Here is a 26,472-nt window from a genome sequence, read left to right on the forward strand (position 1 = left end):
TGTCCTACTCTGGACCGGGTCTAGAACTCGGACCAATCAAAAGGTCACATTTATCCTTGTCTATTTTAACTCTACTTAGGTGGCAGAAAAGATCATGCATCCTTTCAACGGTTCACTTCCAGACTTGTTCCATACCACTTTATGAGTAATATAGCCTCAACACAGTCTAATCTTCATTGTCTTTATAGGAATGTATTCTATCTATACAGAACAAGACCATGCCAATAAACAAATACGATTATGTTCTTGACATTTATCAACGTGCTTTCGTGGGACATCTGATGCAATAGCATCCGAATTTATCAAGCCATTTGATGCATATATCATCTTAAGTCCTTTGTCAACAAAGGGCAACTTTAGACAATTGAATGAGTTTAAACCCTATTTCTCAGCTCTGTAATATCGCAAAAGCTTTCTACACTCGTGCAAGAGATCTTGTATGATAAAAAACAATAATAAATACCAAAAAATTAAAGATCTAAAATATCATCTGATATAAAATACTCGCTAAATTAGTTGGTAAAAACTTTGACTGATGTTATTTATTCCTTGTAAAAAATTAATAATAAATAATTCATAATATGTTCATCAAAGGCTTTAAAATCATCTAATTCAATTCATAAAACAGCCTTATTGCTAAAATCACATTCACCAATCATTCCCAAATATTTAAAGGTAGTAAAAACTTTGACAAATCATCATAATTTGATTTTCAAAACCTACCTTCGCCACTTATATTTTGTAAAAAAAAAAAAAATTGTACATTGAGACTCTCTTTTTCACTTGGGCAAATATCACACTTGAATCTATTACGTTGCAAATCAATATCAAAATGCTCTCATTCACATGAACCAATCATTTAGAACCTCATATATTTTAAACACGAAGTGTATGATATAAATAAAGAGACGAAGATTAACCAGAACACATTAGAACTTTTGAGTTTGCAAGTTTGCAAGACATACAGGCATCGAATCATGTTGCCAAACTTCGCGGTGATACATCTCACATGCATATGATTTTTATTCATCCGTGCCGCCATCAACAGCTCAAAAGCCGGGCTGACACACCGACTCAATGTATCAGTCGGTTAGGCTGGTGGCCGCCAACCATAACATCCTTAAATCGGCCGATTGGTCTCATCATCCTGCTCATCCTCTGTCAGAAGTAGAGTGTAGTTAGCTTATGAAACAAAAACCAAGTTCCAGGGCAGTGTGACCAACATATACTAAAGTAGCATGGTATGATCATCCATACCACGAAAAACATCTGGATCAGCTATGCTACCTCTAAAAGCATCATTAAATTGAAAAGCTATATTGCAAAACTGAGAAGATGTAGCTTTAAGATTTGAGTAACTGGAGCTATATCCAGGTCACACCAAGTTTCTCTCCATAGATCCAGTGTTGTCTCAACAAAAATGGGCAGCGAGCATTAAGATTTGACATTTTCCTTTACAAATAAGTCAATCAGGATGGTATCTGCTAAAACCTGCTGTCACTTAACTGTTGTTGCTAGTTATGAGTATGCATTAACTACTAAGTGAATCTAAATGGAGATGACAACTTCATTACCAAAGAGCAGTCTACCATCAGAGTTACAGATGAGCTGTAATTGAGAGAGAACTGGTACATCAGTACTGCAAAGCTACAGAAAATTTTCAACATTTGCTTGCTCAGTATAATAGCAATTTTCTTTTCATAACGGAAGCAAGCATACCTCATCGTTGATGCTAAATCTCCATTTGTCTTGATGCCATCTTTGCCTCACAATTATAATTCCCATGACGGCAGCAGCTACAACAACAGACCAAAAAGTACCGGCCTCCTTTGCCTGTTTATACAAAGATACTGCATGCCTCTTCCACCATGCTTGGCAAGGAAGGTTGGATCCATCAATCTCATCTCCACCTGGTTTTGCATGATCATGAGGAGATTCCATGTTCACATCAGAAGGTTCTTCAGCCTCAGATTTGGTGCTGCTTTTATGTGCTTCAGAGTGAATATCAACAGAACGAGGATCAGCAAATATATCCTGCTCAACTCCAACCAAGTTTAGCCTATGGGATCCCTTTCCCTCTTCAAATCCCATATCACGGAAGGAAATTCTATTACCTTCAGAAAACTCGATATCATACTGGAGATCATCAGATTCAGTCTGCAACTTTTCTCTATCAGAATCATCAATTCCATTATCACCACCAATCATTGTTGGCTCACCATGGATTTTGCTTGTGTCAGGTTCTATCGGGAGATTCTCATGCTCACTGGGTGGAAACACAAAATGACCGGACATGAATAATGCTGCAGAAGACTCACGTTCAGTCATGTTCTCCTTCTCTTTGCTCTCAGAGGTAGGGTCAAATTCCTGCGGACCAGGCTCTGAAGCATACGCGGATGCCGTGAGGGACACAACTTCCCAGTCAGCTCCCCGAGAAGAAACCTTTTCCTCTTTTCCATCGTCCGCCATATTGAAAACCTAATATTCACTAAAATTCGAAAAGATTAAAATTTTTTAGTGCGGACAATCCAAAAGGCGAGATTTTCTAATAAGATATAAATCAAACCAAGTTCTCAATTGCTACAGTTTCTCCTCCATTCTCACCACAGTTACTCTCTTGCTCTTAGCGATTCAATCCAGTTTCTTACAATCAAACTGATTGATCATGATTCAGCATGGAAAGAAGAAGAAATATGCCATAAGATCCAGTTCTCTGTGAAACATATCAAGTCCCATAGAAAGATTAATTCGTCCTCCAACCAACAGCAATTTACCACCATAAAACTACAAAGAGAAACAGAAACTGATACTACGTAATACCTCGTGGATAGAAACCGATGGTGAATCAATTTCTCTGAACCATCCCATCAAAGCCAAACATGAAAGAGATAGATCCACACAACAATAAATTGGCGCCCCGTAGTGGAGCAAAGTACGATACGATTGGCAGAGATCTCAAACATAACCTGAAAAGTTATCATGTTTTACCTGGAAGACCTTCGTGAAGGGGAAGAGGAGAAGACACCGGTGTCTGAGGAAGAGCCGGAGGCGAGAAAAAGGATTGAGGCGAATCAAATCCGACGAGATCTGGGACCGGTTTAGCCGGTGGTTCTCTTAAAGAACCGGACGTAGCCGGCGAGACGAAATAGAACACCGCCTCCAGAAACTAAAAGATCAGATCGACGGTTATCAACGTCCACGTGTCAATAGGTGCATTCAAAAAAAGAATCATGAGGATCGGACGGCTCAGCCGTCGACTCTTTTCAGCTCAACCGTAGAGACGGGTCAATTTGGCTCGACCCAATCGAGTTGACGCGATCCAATCTTTCTTTTCGAATGTTGGCGCTTAGTCCGAACCGGACAAGGCCGGAACTCACCTCAAATCGTACGTGCATCAAACGTGGCGTTATCCAATTGGATGGAGAACAACCGGGCGACGCAAAAGCAGTGGAAGAAACCGATAAAAGGAGCCCTCTCCCCAACCAACCGGAGAACCACCCAATCCTCGACTTCGCTTCCTCATCCTTCTCCTCCGTCGTCCGGCGGCGCGGCCGACAGATCGATCGATGGGAGGCGATCTCTACGCTCTGGACTTCGACGGCGTCCTCTGCGACAGCTGTGGCGAGAGTTCCCTCTCTGCCCTCAAGGCATCCAACTCGATTGCTTCTCACTTCTTCACGAACCCTACTCCGATCGCTTCTTACTCCTTTCTCTTCTGATCTTTGTGGTACGGTGTAGGCTGCTAAGATCAGATGGCCGTGGCTCTTCGGACAGGTGGACTCCGCCATGGAAACATGGATCATCGACCAAATGCACATCGTGAGTTTCCTGTCCTCCATTATGACCTTCCCCTGTCTTCTTCTTCTCCTCCTTCGATGCTGAAATTTATCTAGATTTGTTTGCTCATACGTACCACTATGAATGGGATTTGCTTGATGCGTATCATCCAAGGTTAAGAGTCTGAATCATCTTTCAACTTACATGCTTGTCATTACATAATTGATCTAATATTAGCTGCTCTTGTAGTTTAATTACGTCTGTTACTATATCTATATGCTGGTGTGTGTTAGGAGATAAAGATGTTCCTTAGAGGATCATTGTGAGGTTGCTTGTTACAATTGGCAATATTAGTTGGGTAAAGTTGTGTTTACTAATGACTAAATGGAAGGATGTTTTGTGGAATGAGAAAGGTGGGTGTTCAATATGAATGTGTCAAACCAAATTATCTGAGCTATTTTTCTATTTCATTGTGGCAGTTGCGTCCAGTGGTTGAAACAGGTTATGAGAATCTATTGCTTGTTAGGCTGTTAGTGGAGCTTCAGGTGCCCTCAGTGCGAAAATCATCGGTAATGCCTCTATTTGAAGATGGATTGGAAATTTTGAATTGTGATCAATGTTCACTATAGCAATTACGATAGTAATTGCAGTATTATGCTGATTTATGTTCTCATTTAATGTGGAAGGTTGCAGATGGGCTTACTGTTGAGGCAATATTGGAGAACTGGTCGCAGTTGAAACCTATAATTATGAAGGAGTGGGATGAAGAACGAGATGCTTTAATTGATCTTTTTGGAAGAGTAAGGGATGAATGGATAGATAATGATCTTTCAGGTTGGATTGGTGCCAACAGGTATGATATGTCCTGTATATTTCTTTCCTCTACATGCTAAAATTGATTTTACATACCAGGACTTCTGCATTGAACATAACAGTGTTACAGGCAGTTTAGTGTTTATGGGTTTCTACTTCCAAGTTCATGCAAATCTATGAATTATGTCTTTGTAGTGAAAATGAAGGTTGAATCTCATGGGATCTAGTCAAGATTTCTTGTAGAACAACAATCATCTCACTTGTTTCATGGCTCTGGCTTTTGCTCCTGCACTTGTGTCTCCTTCTTGGTGTATGTTTGACATCTTTTCCATGAAGTAAAATTCTTTGTTTAGAATTTTTGAGTAATTTTTTTTCCATGAAGTAAAGCTTCAATTTGCAAAAAAATTCTTTGTAATTATTTTGCTTTGGATTGATTCTCTCTCTTGCTTGAAAATGTTAAGTTCCACAGGATGTTCAAGTCCAGTATCTAGCGACTTGGAATTATCATATTCTATTAATAAATGCTAATTATAGAAAATAGCTTGGTATTACAGTAGATGAAACCACTGCTGCCACCTATTATTGAAATTTCTGATGAGATTTTGTGATCAATTTGCTTCATTTTTTGTGCACTTCGTATTACCCGCTACAAATTCTCCTGTGGTTTAGAAACATCTTTGACGATTGTTTGCCACATGAGTTGCCATGTGGTACTTGAGCATTGTCGCATTGATATCTTTCCAAAGCACACTAGGGTCCAACTCTCATGGATTCTGCATTTACTTTTCTTTGATAAGCAAATGAGAGCATTAACAGATAATCACTAATACCATCAGATTTAATTAAGCATCTATGCATGATAGTCTAAACCATGTTTTAATTGTATCTAAGCCAGTTTCACATTTTAATTATGGACCTTCTGTTAAATATGATACTGTACGGGTGTCATTTTTGTGTTTTTCCTAAGTTTATTTGCTGGCACTGAACTATTCATAAACTCTGTTAAAGTTGGAATTGGTGCAAATGCTTGCTCCAATAACTAAATGGTGTTTGCACCAAATGTGGTACAAATATGGAAAATATCAAGTGCTAAAATGAAGCTGTTTGTTATAAAATCTAGCTACTTAATCATGTTAATAGATCATATAGAACTGCTAAGCGAGCAATTTATTTTAGTCGCGAAGAGAATCTGGGAAATGTATACTAACCAGGAGATGACCCTGAAGATTTTACCCAGGTGTCGCAGATGCTCTGAGATTTGCAAGCTCTCAACTCTATATTGTCACCACAAAGCAGGTACCAGTAATTCCTTCTGAAAAAAAGATTTTTCTGCCTTCAAAATTTCTGAATATCCTGATGCATGGAAACGTTGGGAACTTGGACATTGTAGCATCCTTCAGCTCTCATTTGCAGTAATTTTGTCATACAGTTCCTGTTCCATTTGCATAGGACAATAACATTCTATGATGTCCAGATGCAGCTTCTGCGTTGATCAGCCTTCCATTAATTTGATATTCATTTAGTTACAGATTGACAAATGCTTTCATTACTTAAGTTTGATATTATTTTCTGCAAATATTTAGTCACAGCAACATTTTGCTATCTGTTAATTTTAGGCCAGATTTGCTGATGCATTATTGCGAGAACTCGCTGGAGTAACCATACCTGCTGAACGAATTTATGGTTTGGGGACTGGGTATGTATATTGAGCTGCTCTTGTAATTTCTCACCATCTATATATATATATATATATATATATATATATATATATATATATATATATATATATATATATATATATGTGCATAGCAGGTGATATGTGGTCTACTTTCTGATTCCAGGCCAAAAGTAAAAGTCCTAAAGCAGCTCCAAGAAATGCCAGAACATCAGGGTCTCTCTCTTCAGTAAGTTCTATTTCTATTATGGGAGATATGTAATTTGTGGAATAATACATCTGTCAGTTAATATGCTACTGGAGAAATCTTTTCAATTATTAGCAGGAAAATAAGAACGTCAATCCTAGTTGTTAATTGCATTGTTAGGATTTCTTGTAGTTTGTTTTTACCTAAGGTAATCATGACATCTGTAAACCAAAATCTTCATCACATTTCCTGTCTCTGGCCAGCTTTGTGGAAGACCGTCTTGCAACTTTGAAGAATGTTATCAAAGAGCCCGCATTAGCCGGATGGAATTTATACCTGGGTGACCTTCTTCCCCTAGTCAACTATATGATGGTTAGACTTTTTTTGTGGTGTTTGGTCTAACAGTACATTTTACTTTGAGCAGGTAGATGGGGTTATAATACTGAGAAAGAGAGGGCAGAAGCAGAAAGCATTCCGAGGATTCAGCTAATAGACCTATCGGACTTCAGCAAGAAACTTAAATAGATTTTCTTGGCTATTATTCTGAACATGTTGGTGAACACAACATTTTTTATAGTGATAACATACTTCAAGTGTTGATAATTTATTCAAGTTATATGTTCCCATGTTTAAACCAAATTTTAAATCTAATCTATCTCCTTCCTTTTTCTATTATGTTTGGGTGTTTTTGCCCATCTATAGTTCGTCCTGTCGATACAGTCATGTCAGGAGCATGCATCCTACTATGCATGTTGTTTCTTCTTGGACATGGACATTCATCTTACACTACGTGTTTAGGATTTCAGTCATGGAAATAGTTCTTTTAATATTAATCCTATGTTCGTAATAGTATTTGAAGTGATTTGCCTCTCATAGAGTCATAATTTTTGTGCTAGTTGCCGTGAGACTTGTTTGCTGCTGGTCTTTCTATCACCCATTGAAATAGTCCGAGCAACCACGAACATGTTTTGTTCGTTCAAGCATATTTTAGGTGGATGTGTCAGGTACTTGAAGTGAAATTCTCATTGAGGATTGTTTTAAGTCAAAATTTGATTATTTGCTCAAATGTTGATTCAGAATCAATCAAGATTTTATTATGTATTTATCTCTAAACAGTTTTAGGAAATATCGATCTCTCGAGGCATTGAGCCTTATAAAATTAGGGTATACTCGATAAAATCCCTTCGATCCCTATCTTAGTTTAGGGAATGAGGTGTTGGCTTAATGCCAAAGTTATTAGAGCCAAATGCACAAAAAGCTTTGGATTCTTCTCCCTTGAGACGACACATTGATGTTGAGAACAATTATGTGCATATCTTAAGGAAAGTCGTGCTATATCGGATTCCTAAGATATACAATAATTATTATATGACTGACAATGTTTGAACGATAATATCATGTTAATCGAATGTCATGTTAATCGTATATGATTAAAATATTTTGGATACAATGTTAATGTGTCGATCATGTGATTGATAACGTATCAATCATATTATTATTTTTCTATCAAGGATAAATATAGTTTCCATTATCAAACCCAAACAAGAAAGAAAGAAAGAAAATAAAAAAAAGTCAAGTAAGAGAAAGAGGAAGAACAAAATGGAAAGATATAAGAAGGAACAATATGAAAAGAAAAAAGGTGGTGGAGGACGATGAGTTTGGCGGTATATAGTGAGCAGTGACTGTGTTGTCGGCAATGGATGAGATGGGTGAAGGCCTTCTTGCATACGCTATTGTCAAGTAAGACTATTACAAAGCTAGAACATACTGAATTCGAGGAACAACCAGGCATGAAGATGGAAGAAACCAAATAGCTAAATCTCCTTCAATGAAAAAACTCAGTAGATCTGAGTTGCAATCAACTCGTTTGCTTTTAAGTATTCATGGACTGCCATCAGTCTCTGTGTTAAGTTAGTTTTTGACTGTGAAGGCTAATTTGGAGCCAACCAGGATATATCTTTTGTTTCTGTTCTAAAATTGACACCATTGATGATGTTCGAATCTAATCAGAGTCTAGTACTTACAAAATTATATTGGGGCACTCCCGATAATGTCCATTTGATACATAAATAAGGGTTCGAATGATTCGACTTATATTTTACAAAATGAAAAGATCTATGTTTAGAAATATAATGAGTTCTTTTATAATCGATTTTGAGTACTATTACTTCTGCAACATTGATTATAAAGAAGATGATGTATCTCTTCCAAAATTGACTATGATCATAATGCATTGAACATAGGATATGATAACATCTAGCTTACTTAGCTATTTATTAAGATGTCAATCATATGATGATGAGACGTTAATCACATGATACCAAAGTGTTGATCACATGACATTGATGTATTAACCACGTATATATTGAGGTGTTGATCATGTGGTGTCTTAAGTGTCGGTAATGTGACATTGAGATATCGATTGTACGATATTATCTACGTGATAGTGAAGTTTCGATCATACCATTATCATTATATTATCATTTGAGCAAATAATGTGAAGGATTAAAAAGGAAAATAAGCTTTATAATCTTTGCAAGCATGCAAATTGTTGGCTCCATTTCAAACTCTATCGATCTCCGATGGTGTAATCGGGAATCAGAGTTGTTGGAAATTAATTCACCAGTATAACTTCATTAAATTAGCAGTAAAATGCAATCATACAAATCAAAGTTCAGCCACTTGTTATGGAGACAATGCAACAGAGAACAACAAAGTGCTGTCTGTTGGTAAACAGCAATCTAGATTGCTCAACTGGCAGTATATGGAGACCTTATCAAAGCGATGTCCAATCAACAAGAAAATAGATAACATGAGGTCCATTGAAATCATTGGAAAGTAGGGAGCAAAAGGTCCTAATATTAATTATTCGACCCATGCATGATATAATAATCATGTTGACTTATTTATATCGAGCATATTCATCTTTAATGACTCGACACATATGACATTCATGTCAACGAAAAATAAAATTAAATCAAACTATCAAATATGTCAACGTCCAAATAGTTTTCACTGATCGTTAATCGTTTATGGTTATGAACGATCAATATAAAAGGTAGGCATGGGTACAATCAATGATATAATCATTCCTTTTTTTCTACTATTTAATTCAGAAGTCCGATGAATCTCATCGAAAACTCTCAATATGTATTATCCACCGGCGCTAAATTTTTACCGTTGATAATTGAACACAATAAATATGGATCAAACATGTTTTATAAATCCAAAATCAATTTTTAAAATATTTTTATAAAATTTATTAAATCCATAATAATATATATGAAATTCTATAATAATTACGAAACACATTAACACGAAAACATACATGATGAATCTATCGAAGTATTTTTCTGAATTAATGAGTATATTGATCTTCCAATTGCTGAATATCATTGAAAACCTTTTTTTTGAATGGGTGAAAAGAAAACTGAATTGATAGTGCAACCGGAGATCATAATCTTATTTATGTTTATAACTATATCTACAATTATACCTCATGATGTTTAATATTTCTAACTTATCTCGTCATCAAATTAGAAATATTACTGATCGTAATTAATTTTCATGAGAATTATATCCCTTAACCAAATAATTTTATATAATTATATCATTTTTAATTTTGATTAATTAAAATAATAACTTAACATGTTTAATTATACATGTGTTCCCCAAAATTCTAACATTCATCTCTATCTTTTTATTGATCTCAATATTGGTACCAAAATATGTCAAATAGAGTACTGTTCCAACAAAGATAGTGACCGGACGTGGCCCACATATGGATAAGGAGGACACCAAAACTCCATTAGGATGATAAAAATTGTAAGAATATCTATTTTTTTTAAGGTTTAAATTAAACTAATATTTATACTAATCTTTTCTTTTTGGATGTTTATGTATACCTATAGGGGCACATTTGCTCTCTCGATTTAAGATTGAATATTATAGTCATTCATCAACGTACAGTCGTTACAAATGGAATGAAAGAATTGGTTCTATGCGATTTCCTGCCGTCCTCCAAATCCAAACCCCTCAGCGGCCATCTTTAAAAGCGTGGGGGTGTACGGAGGATAAGTAGGCCTAAAGGTCGCAGTAAAGTAAATGCGACGCATGTGCCTCTCTCTCTCTCTCTCTCTCTCTCTCTCTCTCTCCCTCTTCCCCTTCTCCTCCTCTTGTCCTTCCACTTCGTTTAGGGTTTATTGTGGTTTGAAATCCAAGACCGGGAAATCTATCGGGGTCAATTTAGTGGCCGCCAACTGCCATCCGGACTCCAAATGCCCCCCAAAGTCCGGACTTGAAGACCGCCATAGAGAGAGAGAGAGCGCGAGTCCGGTGCTGTTGGTCCCATGCGAGCGCGCCTCACGGCGGAGTCGCGGAGCGGGCCCCCTCGTTGCAGCACGGGAGGGGGGCGTCGCGCATGGGGCCTACGCCGCGCAGGTCGTCTATCACGTAGCCTGGCGGGCCCGACCCCGACAGCTGGATGGCTACACGTGTCCTTGTCACTGTCCCCTCGGGCTCCGAGGAGCGTCCATCTTCGACTTGGCTTGGCTCGGCTCGGCTCGGCCTTTAGAGCCGGCGAAGAGGCTCCACCCGCGAGTCACGTGGCCTCTCTGCGTCCGTACGCCGAGCCCGCAAACTGTACGCGGTGGGGCCATCTATTTTGAATAAATATTTGATATAAAAATTGATGATTTTTTTTTATCAATTCCTTAATCCAGAAAAATATTCTATGATATATATATATAGAATTTTATATTAAACTAATATTTATGTGATTAAAAGGAGAAAAAATATTGGATGGATATTTTTTCTAGTATATATTTAATCAATCTAGCATATCAACAACATTCAATCAATCTTGTTTAGTTGGAGTGATTCTTCCATGTGATAGAGACAGTATTAGTAAGCTATGTGGAGGGAGATAGTAGGAGTCACGTGGGTTTCAGGAGAGCACGTGAGGTTTGTACCATCTGCGGTCCGTTACACTTCGTAACACCGATATGGTTTACGAGCCGAGCGCCGAAGCCGAGCCGAGGCCGCGAGACCGGCTTTGGACTGGAAGGTTCCTTGAGAGCCGGTGGGAAACGTTTTCTTGCTAATTTAGCAGTTGTAAGCCATTTACTCTTCTCTCTTCTTTTCTCCTTCTCTCTCCCCCCTCTCCTCTCTCTTGCTCTCCTCCTCCTCCCCCTCGCCTCCCCTCTTCCTCCCCCCAAGAATCCCCTCGCCGGTTCCAATTCTCGCAGATCCGCCGATTTCCCGGCCGATTAGGAGTCATTTTGCGTTCGTCGATTCAATAGAACCCTGGTTTCGTGTTCTTCGTCGCTAAACCCTCACATTTCGACGGCCGCGTCGGTCTCGGTTCTCTGCTCGCAGCATTGTGGTACGGCGTCTCGGATCGTAGAGCTTTGTCTTCGTTCCCTTTGGTTTCTTGCTGCTTCGTTCTGGTCTGTGATTGCATTTGTCTAACGACTGCAAAGAATTGAGATTATGGATTCTGAACTAAGTCATTAAATCGTATTGGAATTTTAATCGGTAGAAGAAACGTTCTTTCCTCGGTCGGATTCTCTTGTTTCTGATTCTGGATTCTGATTTGATGCATTTTCGCTTGCGATCAATCTAGCTTGCTCGCCTGTTCTACTCTGCCCCCCTTCCCTTTTTTTCTAAATTCGAAATCTTGCAGATATCAATATTATGATGTGGGTTAGCATAGAATGGAGTGATTTCTGATGCTAATACATATGCTACCTCCACCTGTTCTCGGATAAACTAGTCAGCGCGAGCTTACGCTTCTCCTTTCTTCTCTAATCTGAAATGGGGGAAGCATCCAGGAACATTCTGTAGAATCAGGTGAGTTTGTGGAATCTGTTGATCACCATGCACAGTTACATCGATCACAATGACTTGATCGGTAATTAGAAACGTTTGGCTTCGGAGACTAATTTTCTTGGATGTCGACCGGCATGTTGCCATAGTCACAAGCTTGCAGGATGCATTGATTTGTGTTGGTGCTGTCATGATCATACTAATTTCTAGCGTAAATTGAAACTGGCCAGCAAAAAAGGGGAGGCAGTTGGAATTGGGCGAATTCCCTGCTCCTCGTTTGATTCGATGCAGTATTTATTGGAGTTCCAAGGGTGAGTGGGTCTCTGTTCTACCAAAGAAATTTGATGGTTTCTTAACTGGTTGGATCAGGTGGCAAGAACTTGATGCGAATCATGGAGGCCGAGCTGTGTTCAGCCCGGACCCTATCTCCGTCGCGGGAGGAAAGTGGTGATGAAGAGCTCTCGGTGCTTCCCAGGCACACCAAGGTCATCGTAACTGGTAACAACAGAACAAAGTCTGTTCTAGTTGGGCTTCAAGGTGTTGTCAAGAAAGCTGTTGGTCTTGGTGGCTGGCACTGGCTGGTGAGTAATTGTTTCCTCTTGCCTAAGAACATTGTCCTTGGAATTCACACACTCTAGTTCTTTGCATCACAGGGTTCAAAATCATTGAATGTTACCAGAGAATGATTATTACCTATTCCTAGAATTCGAGTCTTTAGAAGAATTCTTGCAAGACAGACATCATTCTACTAAGCCAACCATTTCCAAAGTCACTTAAATCTCACTTATTTAGCCACCATCCACTCACTGGTTTCTGTACTTTCATCATCATTCCTCTGTGCATTTTGTCAATAGGTTTATAAATGAATGAAGGTGCAAGACACATTGTTTTGCTAGCTCACGGATCTGTCATTTCTAAAAGTTTTGACCGGATATGCTTGTCATTATCTGTATTTGAATGCCTTGGGAAAAAAAATTTATATGCTAAGACAATTTGCATACATGTGATCAGGTCCTAAAGAATGGGGTGGAGGTGAAACTTCAAAGAAACGCATTGAGCGTCTTAGAAGCTCCTACAGGAAATGAAGACGAGGACGATGAGATTGACTATGACAACTCGTTCTGCAGTAGTTCAGATGTGGGAGACAAAGACATCGATTACTGTAAGTTTTCACCGTTTACTAATTGTCAACTACTCTTTCTTTAACTCGCCACAAGTAAAGAGTACAACTTCTAGGTGGGGTATCCTTTTGTTTTGTGAGTGGTGTACAAGGTAGGGTAATATTTTTATTGTTTGGAAGTGAACTAAAACCAATAGTTACTTATTATTATTATTATTTCAAAATTACCTTGTTTGACAGCTTGCTTAGAGTTTCATAAGCCGACAAAGCCAAGGGTTAGGCACACCAGGCCATGGACATGTTCAGCAAAGTCAAATGGCCGAAGCAGCAACTATCGAGACACTACTCATTCTAATGGTCACAACTCTCAAACGGTGAGAAAATACATATTGCATTTGCATAGTTTGAATTCAGGAGTGGTCGAGAAAAATTAAGCATTTTTAGTGTGTTTGAGAACTTGTGCTTACACTTTGTAGACTATGAACAGAGGGTAAACTTGGCAAAGCTTGGAACACCAACCTTACTGAGATATTGGAGGCGCTTCAATCTTGTATGTTTCTTTTTTTTGCCCGAAAGAACTTGTGTGTTCATTAGATCTTCGGTTTGCTACCTGCGCAGCTTTCTAACATCAAATTCTCTACTGCTAAACAGGTGGGCATCAACCCCAAACCTACAAAGGAGCAGCTGCTCCACGTTGTGCAGAATCACTTCCTCTCGCAGGTACTTGTTCCACTCATTATTCTCCATGCATGCATGAAGAAACTAAAACGCCAGTCATCCACTTGCGCCCAAAAAAAAAAAAGCAAGTGGATGAGATGCAGGTCATCGTCGGCTTCATCCACGCCGCGAAGAGGTTGAAAACCCGCCATAGGAAAAAGAAGGAACAACAAGGTGGTGGGTTGAAGCAGGATTGATGTGAGTATTCACGATATGTAGAACTGGTGGTGGAGTCAGAGATCATGGTGCGAACGCCCAACCAGCTCAAGTGATGTGTCTGCTCACCTACTAATTGTAGTGTAATGATGCTAACCGTGGTGTGTGATGATTTTGTAGTCTTGTACTTAGGGACCTATGTATTAGTCTACTGGTGCCAATCTTCATCTCTGTGAGTCATGTGGGTTAGTTGCATCTTTTTCTTGGGGAAGGTGACGGTGGTGGGACAAGCTGCGTGCAGAGAGAGAGAAAGAGTTACGTACCCGTCTTGTTGTTGGCTGTTGGGCAGTGTGCAAGGCAGGCCGGGAGAATACAATATTCTCCGGGCCTCACGCTCCACTTGTCTTCTCCCACGACCACACCACTCACCATTGGATAAGGCCCGCCCTGCCTGCCTGCGCCACCACCAGCATCAGCAGAAGCAGATAAAAAGTGAGATCAAACTGGATTCTGCTTTTGTTTCGTCGCGCCATTGAATTGCTCAGTTGAGGACTTGATCTGATGTGATGTAGTGAGTGGTTCCATGGTCTATGTAAGCAGGAGGTACAACGGTAAATTGCAGGGACAAGCTTTTTACTTGTGAGCCTGTTGCAAAGTTGTCCTTCTCGTTGGAAACATAGGCAAAGAAATAAAAATCGTAAGCATCGGTTTGTACCTAAATCGAGATTCGGGCCATCCTTGGATGGTACCATATATTCTTTTAATCATACAATGGATGAATTCGTACCTGTCCGGTCATGAAACCGATAATTGAAATTGGATTCCTTGATTTGAGGTTCGAATTCTCGTGTTAAAATATAACTTCCATTGACTACCACTATGAGTCGTTACTCTTTCACCAAAGACATTAAATGTTTGCGTTTGCTACTGTACGACAAATAGGATAACTATTAAAAGCTTCGATACCTGCAGTTATCGCTGTCCCTGCATTCTCAAGTGAGGTGAAAAATTACTCCCCCTCGCGTGGTCTTCCCTCCTTGTATCGAGCGACACTGCAGCCACGAAGCAAAGATGTGCACCATTAAGACTCTTACCAAAAATTGCAGTTTCCCAGCACCAAGATTTTTACACCGATGGGCAGTAAAAAGATCTCATGAAAACTGACCGACCTTGGAACGCATGGCCGAGTCTACCAGAAGGCAGAATTCACCACCAAAATTTGAGTGCGCCACTCGATGCTTCATCTTTTCACCATGAGATGTATCGACAATTCTGATATGCTCCGTATCCCTCAGATGAAGTCTCACCAAGTTTCAAAGTAACCATTCTAATCTCTATCCCGAGGAAGATTATTTGAAGTCTCATGTGAGTGCCTTGAAGGAGCATCAAAATGCAAAAAAGTCATTCACATTTAAGGCGCAACGATCTAACATGAATGGCCTAATGTCCATCAAGAAAGAAAGAAGCTAAGTGGTAAGTGGTGTAACAATGACAAGAGATCAGGAAGCTTTGAGATATATTATTGCACAATAAGGCCATCAAGGGAATAAAATTACCTTGTGCAATAGAGTGAAGCTTCCTTCGTGACAAGTAGATTTTGCAAATTCTAGAACATAACATGTTGGTGTCACAATACCGTACAAAGGTGAGTATTTCGTGACAATCATTCATGAAACAACAAGCACAGGAACAAATAAACAACCAATATGCAAAATGATTAGTCGATTGCATGATCACAGGGATACTAACCCTTATGGAGTTATACATGGTGAATAGTAATTGTCGTGGATATTTACTTTGGCAGTAAAGTATGAGTTCATCTGAGATTTTCGAACTGACCTTGTTTTTGCAGCTTTAGGAGATGGGAGAAGGCAATCAACTCTGCTATTGCCAAAGTGGCCTATAACATCCATGCCTCTTTGAAAATATTCAAGAAAGAATCATAATAATCCTGGTTCCCGCCGACGAGATGCTGAGCCCGACCTGGATCATATGCATGCCACAAATTCAGGAGAAGTATATTATTTTTCCAAAAGGTTCTCTGGCCTGATTGATGATAAGTTTGATGAAAAACACAACCTGAGATCTGAAAGAAACAAAGAAAATATCCTCCAAAGGACGATAGAGAAGCACTACCATTTTTAACAAGATAATGGAAAAAAGAGCCAGAACAAGTCTAATATAAATAATTACTTAGATTGCTCAACAGGATTTTTGTTGTTGAGTTTGCGTAGAATAGCAACATCTATGCTACAACAAAAGGCAAGTGGCTATAGTATGCGACCGATGTCATGACAAAAATTAACCCTGAGCATTCATTTTAAAATGAATGATCTAACAAACATAGAACTTTGCAAGATTTACAGATCAGAAATCTCTTCATGTGTTGCAATGCAACTTCGAGTGGCAAAAGCTAGCGTAACATAAGCCAGTTACTACCTACTTCATGAACATGAAAACTGGCTACTGCACACATGGCTACCAAAAGAAGCTTCAAGAAAGCTTAGCTAACTTCTGAAGAAAAAAATGCAGCAACTGTAGTGGGATGAACCCAGAAAGCTTTGTTCAATGATATCATGCTCAACATTAAAGCAGAGATAACTGGAAAAAAATTAGCTCTAAATCAGTCCTGTAGCTCCTCATTCATGAATGCATTAAAATGTAACTTTCCATCTCCATTACGCAAATAATTCCCAACATGTATACAGTTATAGGGTTTGTAAATGTGACTTACAAACTGAGACAAATATGTGAACTGTGCTGCCAATCTCAATCCAACTAGAGCCTGGCATCTCGATGCCACAGATATACCTCATCCTCACCCTTTGCAAATCCTCCCAACAAGCTTCAGCTACATAGATTTTTGACAAGAGCATATAATTCACTGATTTGTTTTGCCTCCATACAGATATGATGCCTCCAAGAATATTTTCATCAGGCTGACACGGCATATTAGCTCTACCAAGTAGATCAGCTAGACAAAGCAGACTATTCTGATCTTGGATACATTTGATAATCCATTATCATCATAGAACTGAAATTGTGTGGTCATCTACAAGCCCAGCATGACTGCATGCAGCGAGGAAGCATGGATAATACAATTCTGTAGGGCTAACATGTTTGTTGTATGAATAGCTAATCCAATATAGGTGTAAGAATATCAGCGAAAACTAGTCCACCAAAACAGGTGTATATATCAAAGATATGCATGGGTGCATTGTGGATCCTCATAAGCAATAATAAAGAAATTTTCAATCCACACAGAAGCTTCAAACCTGCATTTTTACACCATAACCATGCACATCTATACCCTCACTGATTGCTGCCACAGCGGCACAGGAGCTGAGATAACTAGCAAGTGTTGATTCATCAAGTCTCATAACCTACATTATAACATTGTAACAGACAACGTCTCTAGCAACCATTCCATCGAAAACCTGGCGAGCATCATCTATCACAATGCATTCCAACTACATCAGTATCAAGAGCCAATTTCACAACCAGGCAATGAGGCTGCCTTCTAAATCCCAACAACACCAAGTCTTTCAAAATGATCCCATCAAAGTATCCTTTGAGGAAACGACATTTTGGATACATCGATAAGGGCAGCCAGACTTAACAGTCAGACAACCAATTGCTCCCCGAACAAGACAGGACATAATCCAAGAAAGCGTAGTGACGTTATGCAGTCAAGCTTTGACGAGACTAGTATTTCTCTGTTAGATAAGCACTGAAAAACCGAATCCATTCATAATGAATCACCAAAACCTAGTTTGCCAGAAGCTAGCAAACTGATTGGAGAACGACACAGCGTCGGAGACGTGAAATCGCCACACCAGTATATTCTAAAAGGAACAATGATTCTCTTGGACATACCATCGAACAAATGCCGTGCGGATGCAAGGAAACCAGAACCCACGCGCATGTCGCAGTCGCCGACGAGCAGCTCATGCGAAAACCCCACACGACGCTTAATTCTCAGCAGTGACAGCAACTCTTCTCTTATAAAAGCAAGAATCAACATTACCCCTTTTTTCATGTGGTAAGAAATGATCGGTATTTTGAATATTAGAAAACCTTAAAAATACGATGCTTTGCGACAAAACCTCATTTTCTTTTTCAGATTACGGTATAAAAAATAATAATAATGTGCAAATATTTAATTCTTATTCGAAAAAAAAACCATTTCATAAGAAAAACAAACGAATATCAAAGTGTAAATTATATCGAAAAATAATTTTGATAGCTTATTTTTGCAAAAAAAAAATCTTTTTTTTTTTCAATTTAACCACAAAGTATCCTAAAGCATAAATTAAGATTATATTTGCCCATTTGGTGGTTGGTAATTAGTTGCATACAGCATAGTTTATTTATGTTCTAATGTTTGTATAGAGAATATATATATATATATATATATATATATATATATATATATATATATATATATATATATATACACACATATGTACATGAAAGCAATAAATGTGATAAACAAAAATTTCCTCAAAAAATCTGCATTTGCAAATTACTTATTTACATATGTTTGGATCACCTCTGCCTAAACAAATAAATTATGTTAAATGATTTTTCTTACCTATAATTGTTATTTGACTGGTTAGTCATCGTCTTGATCAACTCTCGGACCGGTACGTATCATCCATTTCGGATTGTTTAGGAAAATACGATAATAATAATAAGTATTAGGTAGGTTAAAGGTGATATATATTAAATTCTTTCTTAATGTCTGAACTTTTTAGGATTTTTATCACCAAATCCAAACATTTATCATTCTATCTTATGTGGCCATGAGCTCTCACTTTGTCTCACCTGTTCGGTTGCAGGTGCCACCCAATCCAACTGAGGACACACACACGACTGATGGGCTGCTTTCCGGCCAACAATTACCGTCATACCATACGATGGGCCGACGAGCTCAGCACAAACCCATAAACTGGCGTCCTCGAGCCACCGCTACTAATGAACTCGCATATTGTACGGCATCCTACGATCCTATCTGGCATCGCGAGGAGGGAGGGAGGGCAATCTCGTAGTTTGAGACAAGTCCTGTGGGCATTCCGGTAAAGAAAACTTCCCTTCCATCATGCATTAGAAAATCTCTGCATCTGTCTGCACTTTACCCCACTTAGCCAGCACCCTAAAAAAGGATGACCTACGAATGGGTCCCGGTGCCGTAGTTCAATCAACAGACAGGTGTTTGCTTGGGTAAATATAGGGCAGGTGTCGGTCTAACAAATCATCGTTTGAGATGGAAAAGCCTAATAGATTAATAGTAAAAGAGAAGTATTCCAGGGATCGAGAGAGCGAGCGAGCGAGCGAGAGAGAGAGAGAGAGGGAAGGAAGCCATAACCACACCCGACTGCTTCCTGCCGCGCCGCCCAAATCCGTGCTCCCTCCTTCTGCAATCAGCTCGGCGGCTGTCGATCGGCCATGCGGATTCGGAAATGCGCCTCCCAGCTGTTGGGCACGCGGCGCGCCGGCTCTCCTTCTCGACTCACTGCCGGGCTCAACTCCTCGCCGCCGCCCCGGACGTTGTCGTGGGACTCCGAGGCGTCTTCTTCCTCCGCCGCCGCGGGCCTCCTCTGCGAGTTGAACCGGTCCCCATGGGATGATCCGATGTGCCTCGAGCTCATAGCTGCGTGTGATCCGGTAAGATCCACCCTTCCAACCTTCTTTGTCTCTTTCCTTTGGATTCAAAACCCCTTCCTTTCGGCTTCTGAATCAGCTTGGAAACCCTAAATTTCAATTATTTGCGGCCTATTGTCCTACTCCTCGCATTTTCTCGAGAAGGTGATGCTTCCTCCAACAGTTAGGGTTTTTTGTTCCTTCTTGCTCCCCGTCTCCACTAATGCTCGAAATAAATCCGGTTGCGAGTAGTGGAACAGTAGTCGATGTCGGGAGGCAATGCCAGTTGCCTTTCTGCATCTTCTGCTGGTATTTATTTGCGGAAGCTCCGCTTTCGATTCGAGAAAGAAGAGGACATTAATTCAGAGACATGGAAACCCTAGTTGCTCGATCGATCACAATAGAGCACTCCCAAGTCCTACGCAGTCGCTCCGATCAAGTTTTCGACTTTCTTTCTTTCTTTGTCTGCGGATTTTTGTTCCCGGTTCGACGGGGATTCGACCTGACACCGATGGCAGGAAGAAGAGGAGGACGACGGGGGCATTCTGGGAAATGGCGTGAAAGCTGAAGTGGGCGAGCCGAGGGGCAATCCTGGAAATCGAATCAAATATGATGCCGCTGCAGTATCCTGCGTTCTCAAGAGGTAAGCATCAAACCTAGCCCTTGTACTCTTCCTCCCCCTCGCCTTTCTCCTGTGCTCGGCTCCCCAAACCATTTGGAAAAGCGGCGCAGTGCAGCTGTAGATTCTCATGCCGGAAGCCGATGCTTCTTCTGGCAGGGAAGCAAGCATGAAGTGGTCGGGGGATAAGGTAGAAGAGAAAGCACGGAAGAAGGACGGGGCAAAGATGACGAAGAAGAAGAAGAAAGGCAATGTCCTCCAAACAAAAGGCGGAGTTGCGGCTACGGAGGCCTCTCTGAGCTGCAAGAAGAGCGACGGCAAAGGTTGGCACTGTAAGCGGCCGGCGCACCGCCCGCACTCGCTATGCAATTACCATCTCACCCAGCTCCGCTCCTACACCTGCAGCCCCGGTCATGGCAAGGCTGCGGAATCACCACCCAGCGAATGCCAAGGCGGCGTGAGCCGTAGACAGAAGAAGACCAACACGGCTGGAGCCGATTCCAACATGTACTATTACTATTCAGGCTTCGGCCCTTGGCGAGCAAAGACGAGAAGTCGTCAGGCTACCGATGATGATGATGATGAAGAAGAAGAAGAACAAGAAGACGGGAAGGAGATTTTGAAATCCGGCAACGGGTGCGATGCGGACGCCCCCGCAATGGCTGGCGAGAACGAGGAGAACAGTGACGAAGACAAGGGTGACAACAGCGGGAGGGATAGGGAGGGGAGCAAGAGGAGCCACAGGAAGAGAGGGAGGAAGAGGATGAAGGCTCGGTCTCTCAAGTCCTTACTTTGATATGTATCTTTTGGTTGCTGTTGTCGTAATGTGTTTGCTAAACACGGATATTGCATGGTTTGCACGTCTAAGAATTGCCATTTTGTTTGGTCGTGTTGCATGGGCCGGGCTTGGGTCTGGTTCGGCCCGTCATCACTTTTCGACGGATACCTGATGTGCTTCTTGATGACTGCGTCACACCCATCTTCTGTCGTGAAGGCATTCTTGACCCTCCTCGTCGTCAGCATCATCGTGGCTGCTGGTAGAAATTGGATTCTCTCTCGCATCTTCTTCTTCACTAGCCGCAACGGCGCCATTACAGCTGAGGAGAGGAGCTGGAGGAGGTGGTGGTGGCATGGCGAGTGCGGGTGGTGTGCCAACCTCTTTACAGAGCCAACCCTTACGGTCGCTCTTCTTGCATCGGTTGGACCTCTTCCTTCGCCTTCCTCGTCATCTTTTTTTGTCTGCTTTGCCTTCTCCTTCCCCTCGCTTATAAAATCGGATACGCTGCTGTAGAAACTTCTGCGGCAGAGTCGTGTTTTGAGCTTCCACGAGGTTGTTCCGGCGACAAGGGCTCGTCTTTGACCGAGATGCCACTTCCCGTGATGCCCTCCCTCACGCTCGTCGTCTTCCTCGACTTTGATGGCCTCTGCTGGGGTGCCGCATCTCCATCCTCCGCTTTCTGCAGCGGCAGGAACGTACAGAAGCCCCAGCCAGTAGCCAGTTCCCAGTAATGACGATTCGAGTCCCGAAAAAGAGAGTGTTAAGGTGCGAGGAGAGGAGGTAAAAAAGAATGGAACACGGAAGGACGGATATGACCCTTAAAACAAATGACAAGGTCGGATGGAGACCCCGATGGATCTAGGGTTTCCTCCCTCCATGATCCATGCTCCTCGGCCCTCGCCACAGCCCTAGAAACCATAACGATGCTCCATCACATCCCACTAATTAACAATAAAAATCATATCATAAATCCGTCAAATGGCCGGAAGGCGAAATCTGGAATCTACACGATTCAACATCTTCTGATTGATCGTGGATTCTTTCTAATCTTCAGATGACAAGAGGAACGAATGAAGTACAGAAACGGACGTGAAGAAAGGAGCAGCGGAATTAAGGAATCCCGCAGAGACGACGAGTAGATGTTTATTAGGTTGATACAGAGAAAAGCGGAGGCATTGTTCGAACCTGAGGAAGGTGGAGACCAGCCATCACATCCCACGGCGAGCAGTGGACCTGGCAGCCCACCACCCCGGCAGCCGCGGTGGGAGCCGACCCCTCCGTCTCCCACGTCTCCAGCGGCGGCGAACACCAATGCGGATACCAAGCAGCTACTGGAAGAGAAGGAAGTGGGGGTGGGGTTGACCTCTCGCCAATCCCAACAGCTTCGGAGCTAAAGGTCTTGTTCCTTCGTCTGATCAGAGTTGGGACCAATCTCTCTCTCTCTCTCTCCTGCCCTTCTTGAATTGTTTGTCCCATATCGAACCGATTAAACCAATGTGTGGCACAATTCAAGATCGGTTTTACAATAATAATAATAATAATAAATTTCAAGACAAATGCATAATACAAATATTATTATAATTAATAAGTTTTATATTTATTTTCTGTACAAAATCATACTAATAAATAAACACAAAATCCTACGTTAGAATGTAAAAATAAAATTATTTATCATTTTAAATAAATTTTGAAAGCGAATTTGATTTTGTATGACACCCCAATACCACACACACAAATCAGATAGAATAGATTTGCAAGATGTGGTTATATAAAAGCAAAATACAACACACTATCAAATTGGCAGAAACAAAGCATTGCTTGATGCCATTTGCCTTCGTACCCACATTGCCTGTACAACATCATATATCCCTACAACACATAGCTTAGCTTGTCGAGGGATCCCTTCAACACATCCCTTCCTTTCAGTCGTCACAACACTGTTCGTACAAACAAACAACAATGTCTGTAATCGGACTATCTTTCACTTCCTCCTCAAATCGATCACAATCACGCTTATGTTGTCCGCGCTTCTCCTCGCCAGTGCAAGCCTGGCTAACAGCACCGCCGCCAGAGAGCACCGCGCGTCGGATGCTTGTTCTTGCTCTCGTCCACCAGCAGTCGCGGCCCCGCCATCGACATCTTCGGCGCCACTTGATCGGTCTGCTTCTTCCAAGCACCGTCGAGCCACGTCACATGCTACGTCGTTGGGCAGCACGTCCCACAGCCCGTCGCTGGCCATGATTAGGCACTCGTCCTCGGCTGTTCTCTCCACCACGCATATCTCCGGTTCGGATATCACGAAGGGTTTCAAGTACTTGTCACCTGCGATGGTGCAGTCAAACAGCTATTGCTTCAATGGATACTACTCCTACAGAAATGTGCCTGGTGATCAATAGTACTGATCACAAATAGAACCTCAACACCTATAATTTACACTATATAACCCAAAAGGAGAGAAAAAAAGAAAGAAACTCTTGTTATAATTGATTAGAAGCTTTAGTGAAGCCAATCATTTCTTTCTCTGGAAATAGAAGGCCTAAAGATGCAACAAGTAACATGATTCAGTCAATAGTTGGCATTGTTGATTGCTCGTTCTTAACAGTAACATGTCGAGTGAAATGCATTATAAACCGTGAAAACTGCATGAAAAGCAAAAGGAATACAGATTATTGAGAGTAAATAATCTAAACACATATGGGGGTCACAGAAGGCTCAACCAGCACAAGCAACCTGAGAGAAAGTTAATATGAATTAATAGCAACTTTAATTTTTAATAGCCTGAATAAAAATTAAACATAAGACCTTCTGCTTGGATATTATTTTAAATTTTCGAATACCATTAATTCATCTAAAAACTTAGCCCAATAAAAGGGATATGATCTACAATTTAAAAAGTAACCTCACCATAGCTGACACCTGAAAGATGTCAGGAGAGAAGTTCACATAAATAGCATTTCCAATTTCTAGGGAATTCTCAAAAACGAAACTTTGATTAATTCTTCCAATCATGCATTAATTAGCAAACTCTCCCTCATGGCATGCGTTGCTGAAAACTTTAACACCAGCTACGACAAGCATATATGAAGATGACAAAGAAATCCAAATTGCAACAGCAATCTGCAATCCAGTAGTTCTTCCTTTTGTCGCATCAAGTTATACTCGCTAAAGTTGTTTGATTCATCAACGTTTGGAAGAGTTATAACAAGTTATCAGCAGATGGATCATGTCATACGAAAGCAATCAACCAAGATTTAGTGCAGACGTACTTAGTCTATTGGTTCAAGGTAAGAAGATGAGATCGCAGGAGAAATCAAACCTAACGCCCGTGACATGGCGAGCATGCCATGGACGCGAGCGCCATTCAAATATATCACCCGCCCGCCCGCCGCTTCTATTCTCGCCAGCTCATCAGGCCGGTCCGGCTGCCAAATAAATTAGTATTAGCCGTCTTTTAAGGTCGCCTAATACATCGTGTTAGCGTTGCAGTATCAAATTCTCGATTCGACACGCATACATCAAGACCACACGCGTCGCACCGAGAAGGGATCGGTTAGAGCACCGCTTCCCAATACCACCACCCTGATCACGTGCCACCGAGAATTGCACGGAAGGAAATGCCCCTTCGTAACCGTAAACAATTACAGGGGGTGCCACTAAACTGACCTTGTGGTCGGAGGAAAGCGGCACCGCTTGGCCGCCGCGGCTGAGCACCGCCCGCGAGTCCCCGCAGTTGGCCACAACGACCCGGTCCACACCGACAAGCGCCACCACCGCCGTCGAACCGACGATCTCCGACTCGATCCCCGACCGCTCGCAGCCGCAGGGCGGCAACCCTATCTTACCGCACGCGCAGGCCGCTAGCGCCAGCTCGTCCATCCGTGCGAAGCTCCGTCCCACCGCAGCCCTCGTCCGAGCCATGTCCTCCTCCTCCGTTGCTGCGGCCATCTCCCGGCCGAGCTCTTCCGCCAGCAGCACATGCATCCAGTCCTTACACAGTGCTGCGACCTGCGCCGCGAGAACGGTCAAGATCACCCGTAAATGACGATTAGAAGACGAAGAACCTATTTGGAGCTGCGAGATTTACGTGGTAGCCGCCGTGGCCGTCGAAGACGGCGAAGAAATGGAGCGGTCCGCTGCCTTGGGGCCGGAAAAAACCCGGCCAGACCGAGACGGCGTCCTCCATCTCCCTCGACCGTCCGGTCAGTGATATAATCCCGTACGCCACCGAGGGTTCCACAACCGCAGGCGCCGACCGAGAACTCGACGCGATCTCTGGAAGGCCAGGTTCTCCGCCGGATGCCGAGACTGTGGAAGGGGACGATGACGAGGTCGTGACCAAAGACGAGTTCGCCGGCGGGGTAGGAAGAGGGGCTTCGTTACCGGCGGTCTGTCCTTCGAGGGGCTCCGACTCCCGGAAGGCCTCCTGCCGCTTCCCCGTCCTCCTCGAACTAGGGGGGGAGGCGCCTTCGGCGGCAGACACGAATTGGCACATCTCGATCCGTCGGCGCCGCGCACCGCGGCATTTCTCGGGTGTGTCACCTTCGCCAGCCATCTCCAGGCAGGCGACGGCCATTAACCGCTGGGATCGGCGTGAGGGATGGAGGGCGGCGTCGAGATCTGAGCCCAGCCGTCGATCATCTCCCGTAGGTGGGTTGTCTCTGTTTGTAGGACTGGGAGGGGACGCACTTAGGCCAGAAGAAAGGAGGTCATCCTTAAATGCACGAGGTGATTAAATTCGCGAGAGAAAGCTGTTCGCTGTGCTTCTCGTCGCAGGAAGCTCGATGTGGCAGTCACCGATAGCGATGTACTGATACGTGTACCAGGTTAGGCGTAGTCGTCGTGACCTCTCAGAGGACCGTTCCGTTTACGACGTGTCCCACCAATATAACGCAATTCGTGTCGAGAACATTAACATCCCAAATTGTAGGAAAAACGTACGGCGTTATCCTAATTTATTTTAAGCTCACAAAACACCGTTACAGGATTCCATCAGGCTATCGTTTTAGTGACAGCATCAATTGGGTCGGACGCGGTGATCAGCGACGGATGGTTGTCGTAACGCGTGTCTCTGCCGTCGCCTTCTTCACACGATGCCGTTCCATGGCGCACGTAAGCGATAGAATAATACAGAGGAACGACATGCGTCGCGAGCATCTCAGAA

General features: G+C 42.0%; 5 protein-coding genes and 1 long non-coding RNA gene across 16 annotated transcripts; 3 read left to right on the forward strand and 3 right to left on the reverse strand.

Annotated features, from left to right (window-relative positions):
• Window positions 1–847: 847 nt before the first annotated feature.
• On the reverse strand, window positions 848–3,145 carry LOC135652413 (ATG8-interacting protein 1-like). Of its 10 annotated transcripts, XM_065173315.1 has the most exons (6): window positions 2,989–3,137; window positions 2,821–2,854; window positions 2,605–2,713; window positions 2,115–2,488; window positions 1,720–1,991; window positions 848–1,158 (listed from the first exon to the last, which is right to left on the reverse strand). In XM_065173315.1, exons 4-6 carry the CDS (start codon window positions 2,467–2,469, stop codon window positions 1,075–1,077), a joined length of 711 nt encoding a protein of 236 aa, XP_065029387.1. In that variant the 5' UTR covers window positions 2,470–2,488; window positions 2,605–2,713; window positions 2,821–2,854; window positions 2,989–3,137; the 3' UTR covers window positions 848–1,074. The 10 variants fall into 10 exon arrangements, with proteins under 10 accessions (XP_065029387.1, XP_065029383.1, XP_065029378.1 ...); XM_065173311.1 differs by having other exon boundaries at window positions 1,720–2,478; XM_065173306.1 differs by having other exon boundaries at window positions 1,720–2,488.
• A 336-nt stretch (window positions 3,146–3,481) lies between these two features.
• LOC135652474 (uncharacterized) lies at window positions 3,482–7,127 on the forward strand. Its single transcript, XM_065173422.1, has 9 exons — window positions 3,482–3,647; window positions 3,739–3,819; window positions 4,257–4,346; window positions 4,464–4,630; window positions 5,817–5,886; window positions 6,207–6,286; window positions 6,432–6,494; window positions 6,716–6,792; window positions 6,877–7,127. The coding sequence occupies exons 1-9, from the start codon at window positions 3,567–3,569 to the stop codon at window positions 6,975–6,977; spliced, it is 810 nt and encodes a 269-aa protein (XP_065029494.1). The 5' UTR covers window positions 3,482–3,566; the 3' UTR covers window positions 6,978–7,127.
• A 4,463-nt stretch (window positions 7,128–11,590) lies between these two features.
• LOC135652163 (uncharacterized) lies at window positions 11,591–14,498 on the forward strand. 2 transcript variants are annotated; one of them, XM_065172914.1, is made up of 8 exons: window positions 11,592–11,835; window positions 12,136–12,302; window positions 12,648–12,859; window positions 13,290–13,440; window positions 13,639–13,772; window positions 13,886–13,948; window positions 14,050–14,118; window positions 14,202–14,498. In XM_065172914.1, exons 3-8 carry the CDS (start codon window positions 12,662–12,664, stop codon window positions 14,310–14,312), a joined length of 726 nt encoding a protein of 241 aa, XP_065028986.1. In that variant the 5' UTR covers window positions 11,592–11,835; window positions 12,136–12,302; window positions 12,648–12,661; the 3' UTR covers window positions 14,313–14,498. The 2 variants fall into 2 exon arrangements, with proteins under 2 accessions (XP_065028987.1, XP_065028986.1); XM_065172915.1 differs by lacking the exon at window positions 12,136–12,302 and having other exon boundaries at window positions 11,591–11,835.
• A 426-nt stretch (window positions 14,499–14,924) lies between these two features.
• Window positions 14,925–18,315, reverse strand: LOC135652164 (uncharacterized). Its single transcript, XR_010502080.1, has 4 exons — window positions 17,006–18,315; window positions 16,111–16,254; window positions 15,441–15,644; window positions 14,925–15,323 (listed from the first exon to the last, which is right to left on the reverse strand). It is a non-coding gene; the product is annotated as an uncharacterized LOC135652164 (long non-coding RNA).
• A 1,288-nt stretch (window positions 18,316–19,603) lies between these two features.
• Window positions 19,604–21,455, forward strand: LOC103972622 (uncharacterized). The gene is made up of 3 exons (XM_009386970.3): window positions 19,604–19,938; window positions 20,433–20,557; window positions 20,693–21,455. Exons 1-3 carry the CDS (start codon window positions 19,720–19,722, stop codon window positions 21,327–21,329), a joined length of 981 nt encoding a protein of 326 aa, XP_009385245.2. The 5' UTR covers window positions 19,604–19,719; the 3' UTR covers window positions 21,330–21,455.
• A 1,595-nt stretch (window positions 21,456–23,050) lies between these two features.
• On the reverse strand, window positions 23,051–26,027 carry LOC135652257 (probable protein phosphatase 2C 68). The gene is made up of 4 exons (XM_065173082.1): window positions 25,396–26,027; window positions 24,975–25,316; window positions 24,628–24,733; window positions 23,051–23,633 (listed from the first exon to the last, which is right to left on the reverse strand). The coding sequence occupies exons 1-4, from the start codon at window positions 25,882–25,884 to the stop codon at window positions 23,293–23,295; spliced, it is 1,278 nt and encodes a 425-aa protein (XP_065029154.1). The 5' UTR covers window positions 25,885–26,027; the 3' UTR covers window positions 23,051–23,292.
• Window positions 26,028–26,472: the final 445 nt, after the last annotated feature.

This window comes from Musa acuminata, chromosome BXJ3-11 (assembly GCF_036884655.1).
Source record: "Musa acuminata AAA Group cultivar baxijiao chromosome BXJ3-11, Cavendish_Baxijiao_AAA, whole genome shotgun sequence".
Taxonomy (NCBI): Eukaryota; Viridiplantae; Streptophyta; class Magnoliopsida; order Zingiberales; family Musaceae; genus Musa; species Musa acuminata.

Coding starts and splice junctions, on each gene's coding strand:
- LOC135652474 (XM_065173422.1), top strand. CDS start 3,567: ATGGGAGGCGATCTCTACGCTCTGGACTTCGACGGCGTCCTCTGCGAC. Junction 3,820..4,256: donor TCATCGACCAAATGCACATC/GTGAGTTTCCTG, acceptor TCATTGTGGCAG/TTGCGTCCAGTGGTTGAAAC. Junction 6,793..6,876: donor CGGATGGAATTTATACCTGG/GTGACCTTCTTC, acceptor TACTTTGAGCAG/GTAGATGGGGTTATAATACT.
- LOC135652163 (XM_065172915.1), top strand. CDS start 12,662: ATGCGAATCATGGAGGCCGAGCTGTGTTCAGCCCGGACCCTATCTCCG. Junction 12,860..13,289: donor TTGGTGGCTGGCACTGGCTG/GTGAGTAATTGT, acceptor ACATGTGATCAG/GTCCTAAAGAATGGGGTGGA. Junction 13,773..13,885: donor ATGGTCACAACTCTCAAACG/GTGAGAAAATAC, acceptor GACTATGAACAG/AGGGTAAACTTGGCAAAGCT.
- LOC135652257 (XM_065173082.1), bottom strand. CDS start 25,884: ATGGCCGTCGCCTGCCTGGAGATGGCTGGCGAAGGTGACACACCCGAG. Junction 25,317..25,395: donor ACGGCCACGGCGGCTACCAC/GTAAATCTCGCA, acceptor CTCGCGGCGCAG/GTCGCAGCACTGTGTAAGGA. Junction 24,734..24,974: donor CGCTTTCCTCCGACCACAAG/GTCAGTTTAGTG, acceptor TTTATTTGGCAG/CCGGACCGGCCTGATGAGCT.
- LOC135652413 (XM_065173312.1), bottom strand. CDS start 2,469: ATGGCGGACGATGGAAAAGAGGAAAAGGTTTCTTCTCGGGGAGCTGAC. Junction 1,159..1,719: donor GATTTAGCATCAACGATGAG/GTATGCTTGCTT, acceptor TACTTCTGACAG/AGGATGAGCAGGATGATGAG.
- LOC103972622 (XM_009386970.3), top strand. CDS start 19,720: ATGCGGATTCGGAAATGCGCCTCCCAGCTGTTGGGCACGCGGCGCGCC. Junction 19,939..20,432: donor TCATAGCTGCGTGTGATCCG/GTAAGATCCACC, acceptor CACCGATGGCAG/GAAGAAGAGGAGGACGACGG. Junction 20,558..20,692: donor GTATCCTGCGTTCTCAAGAG/GTAAGCATCAAA, acceptor TTCTTCTGGCAG/GGAAGCAAGCATGAAGTGGT.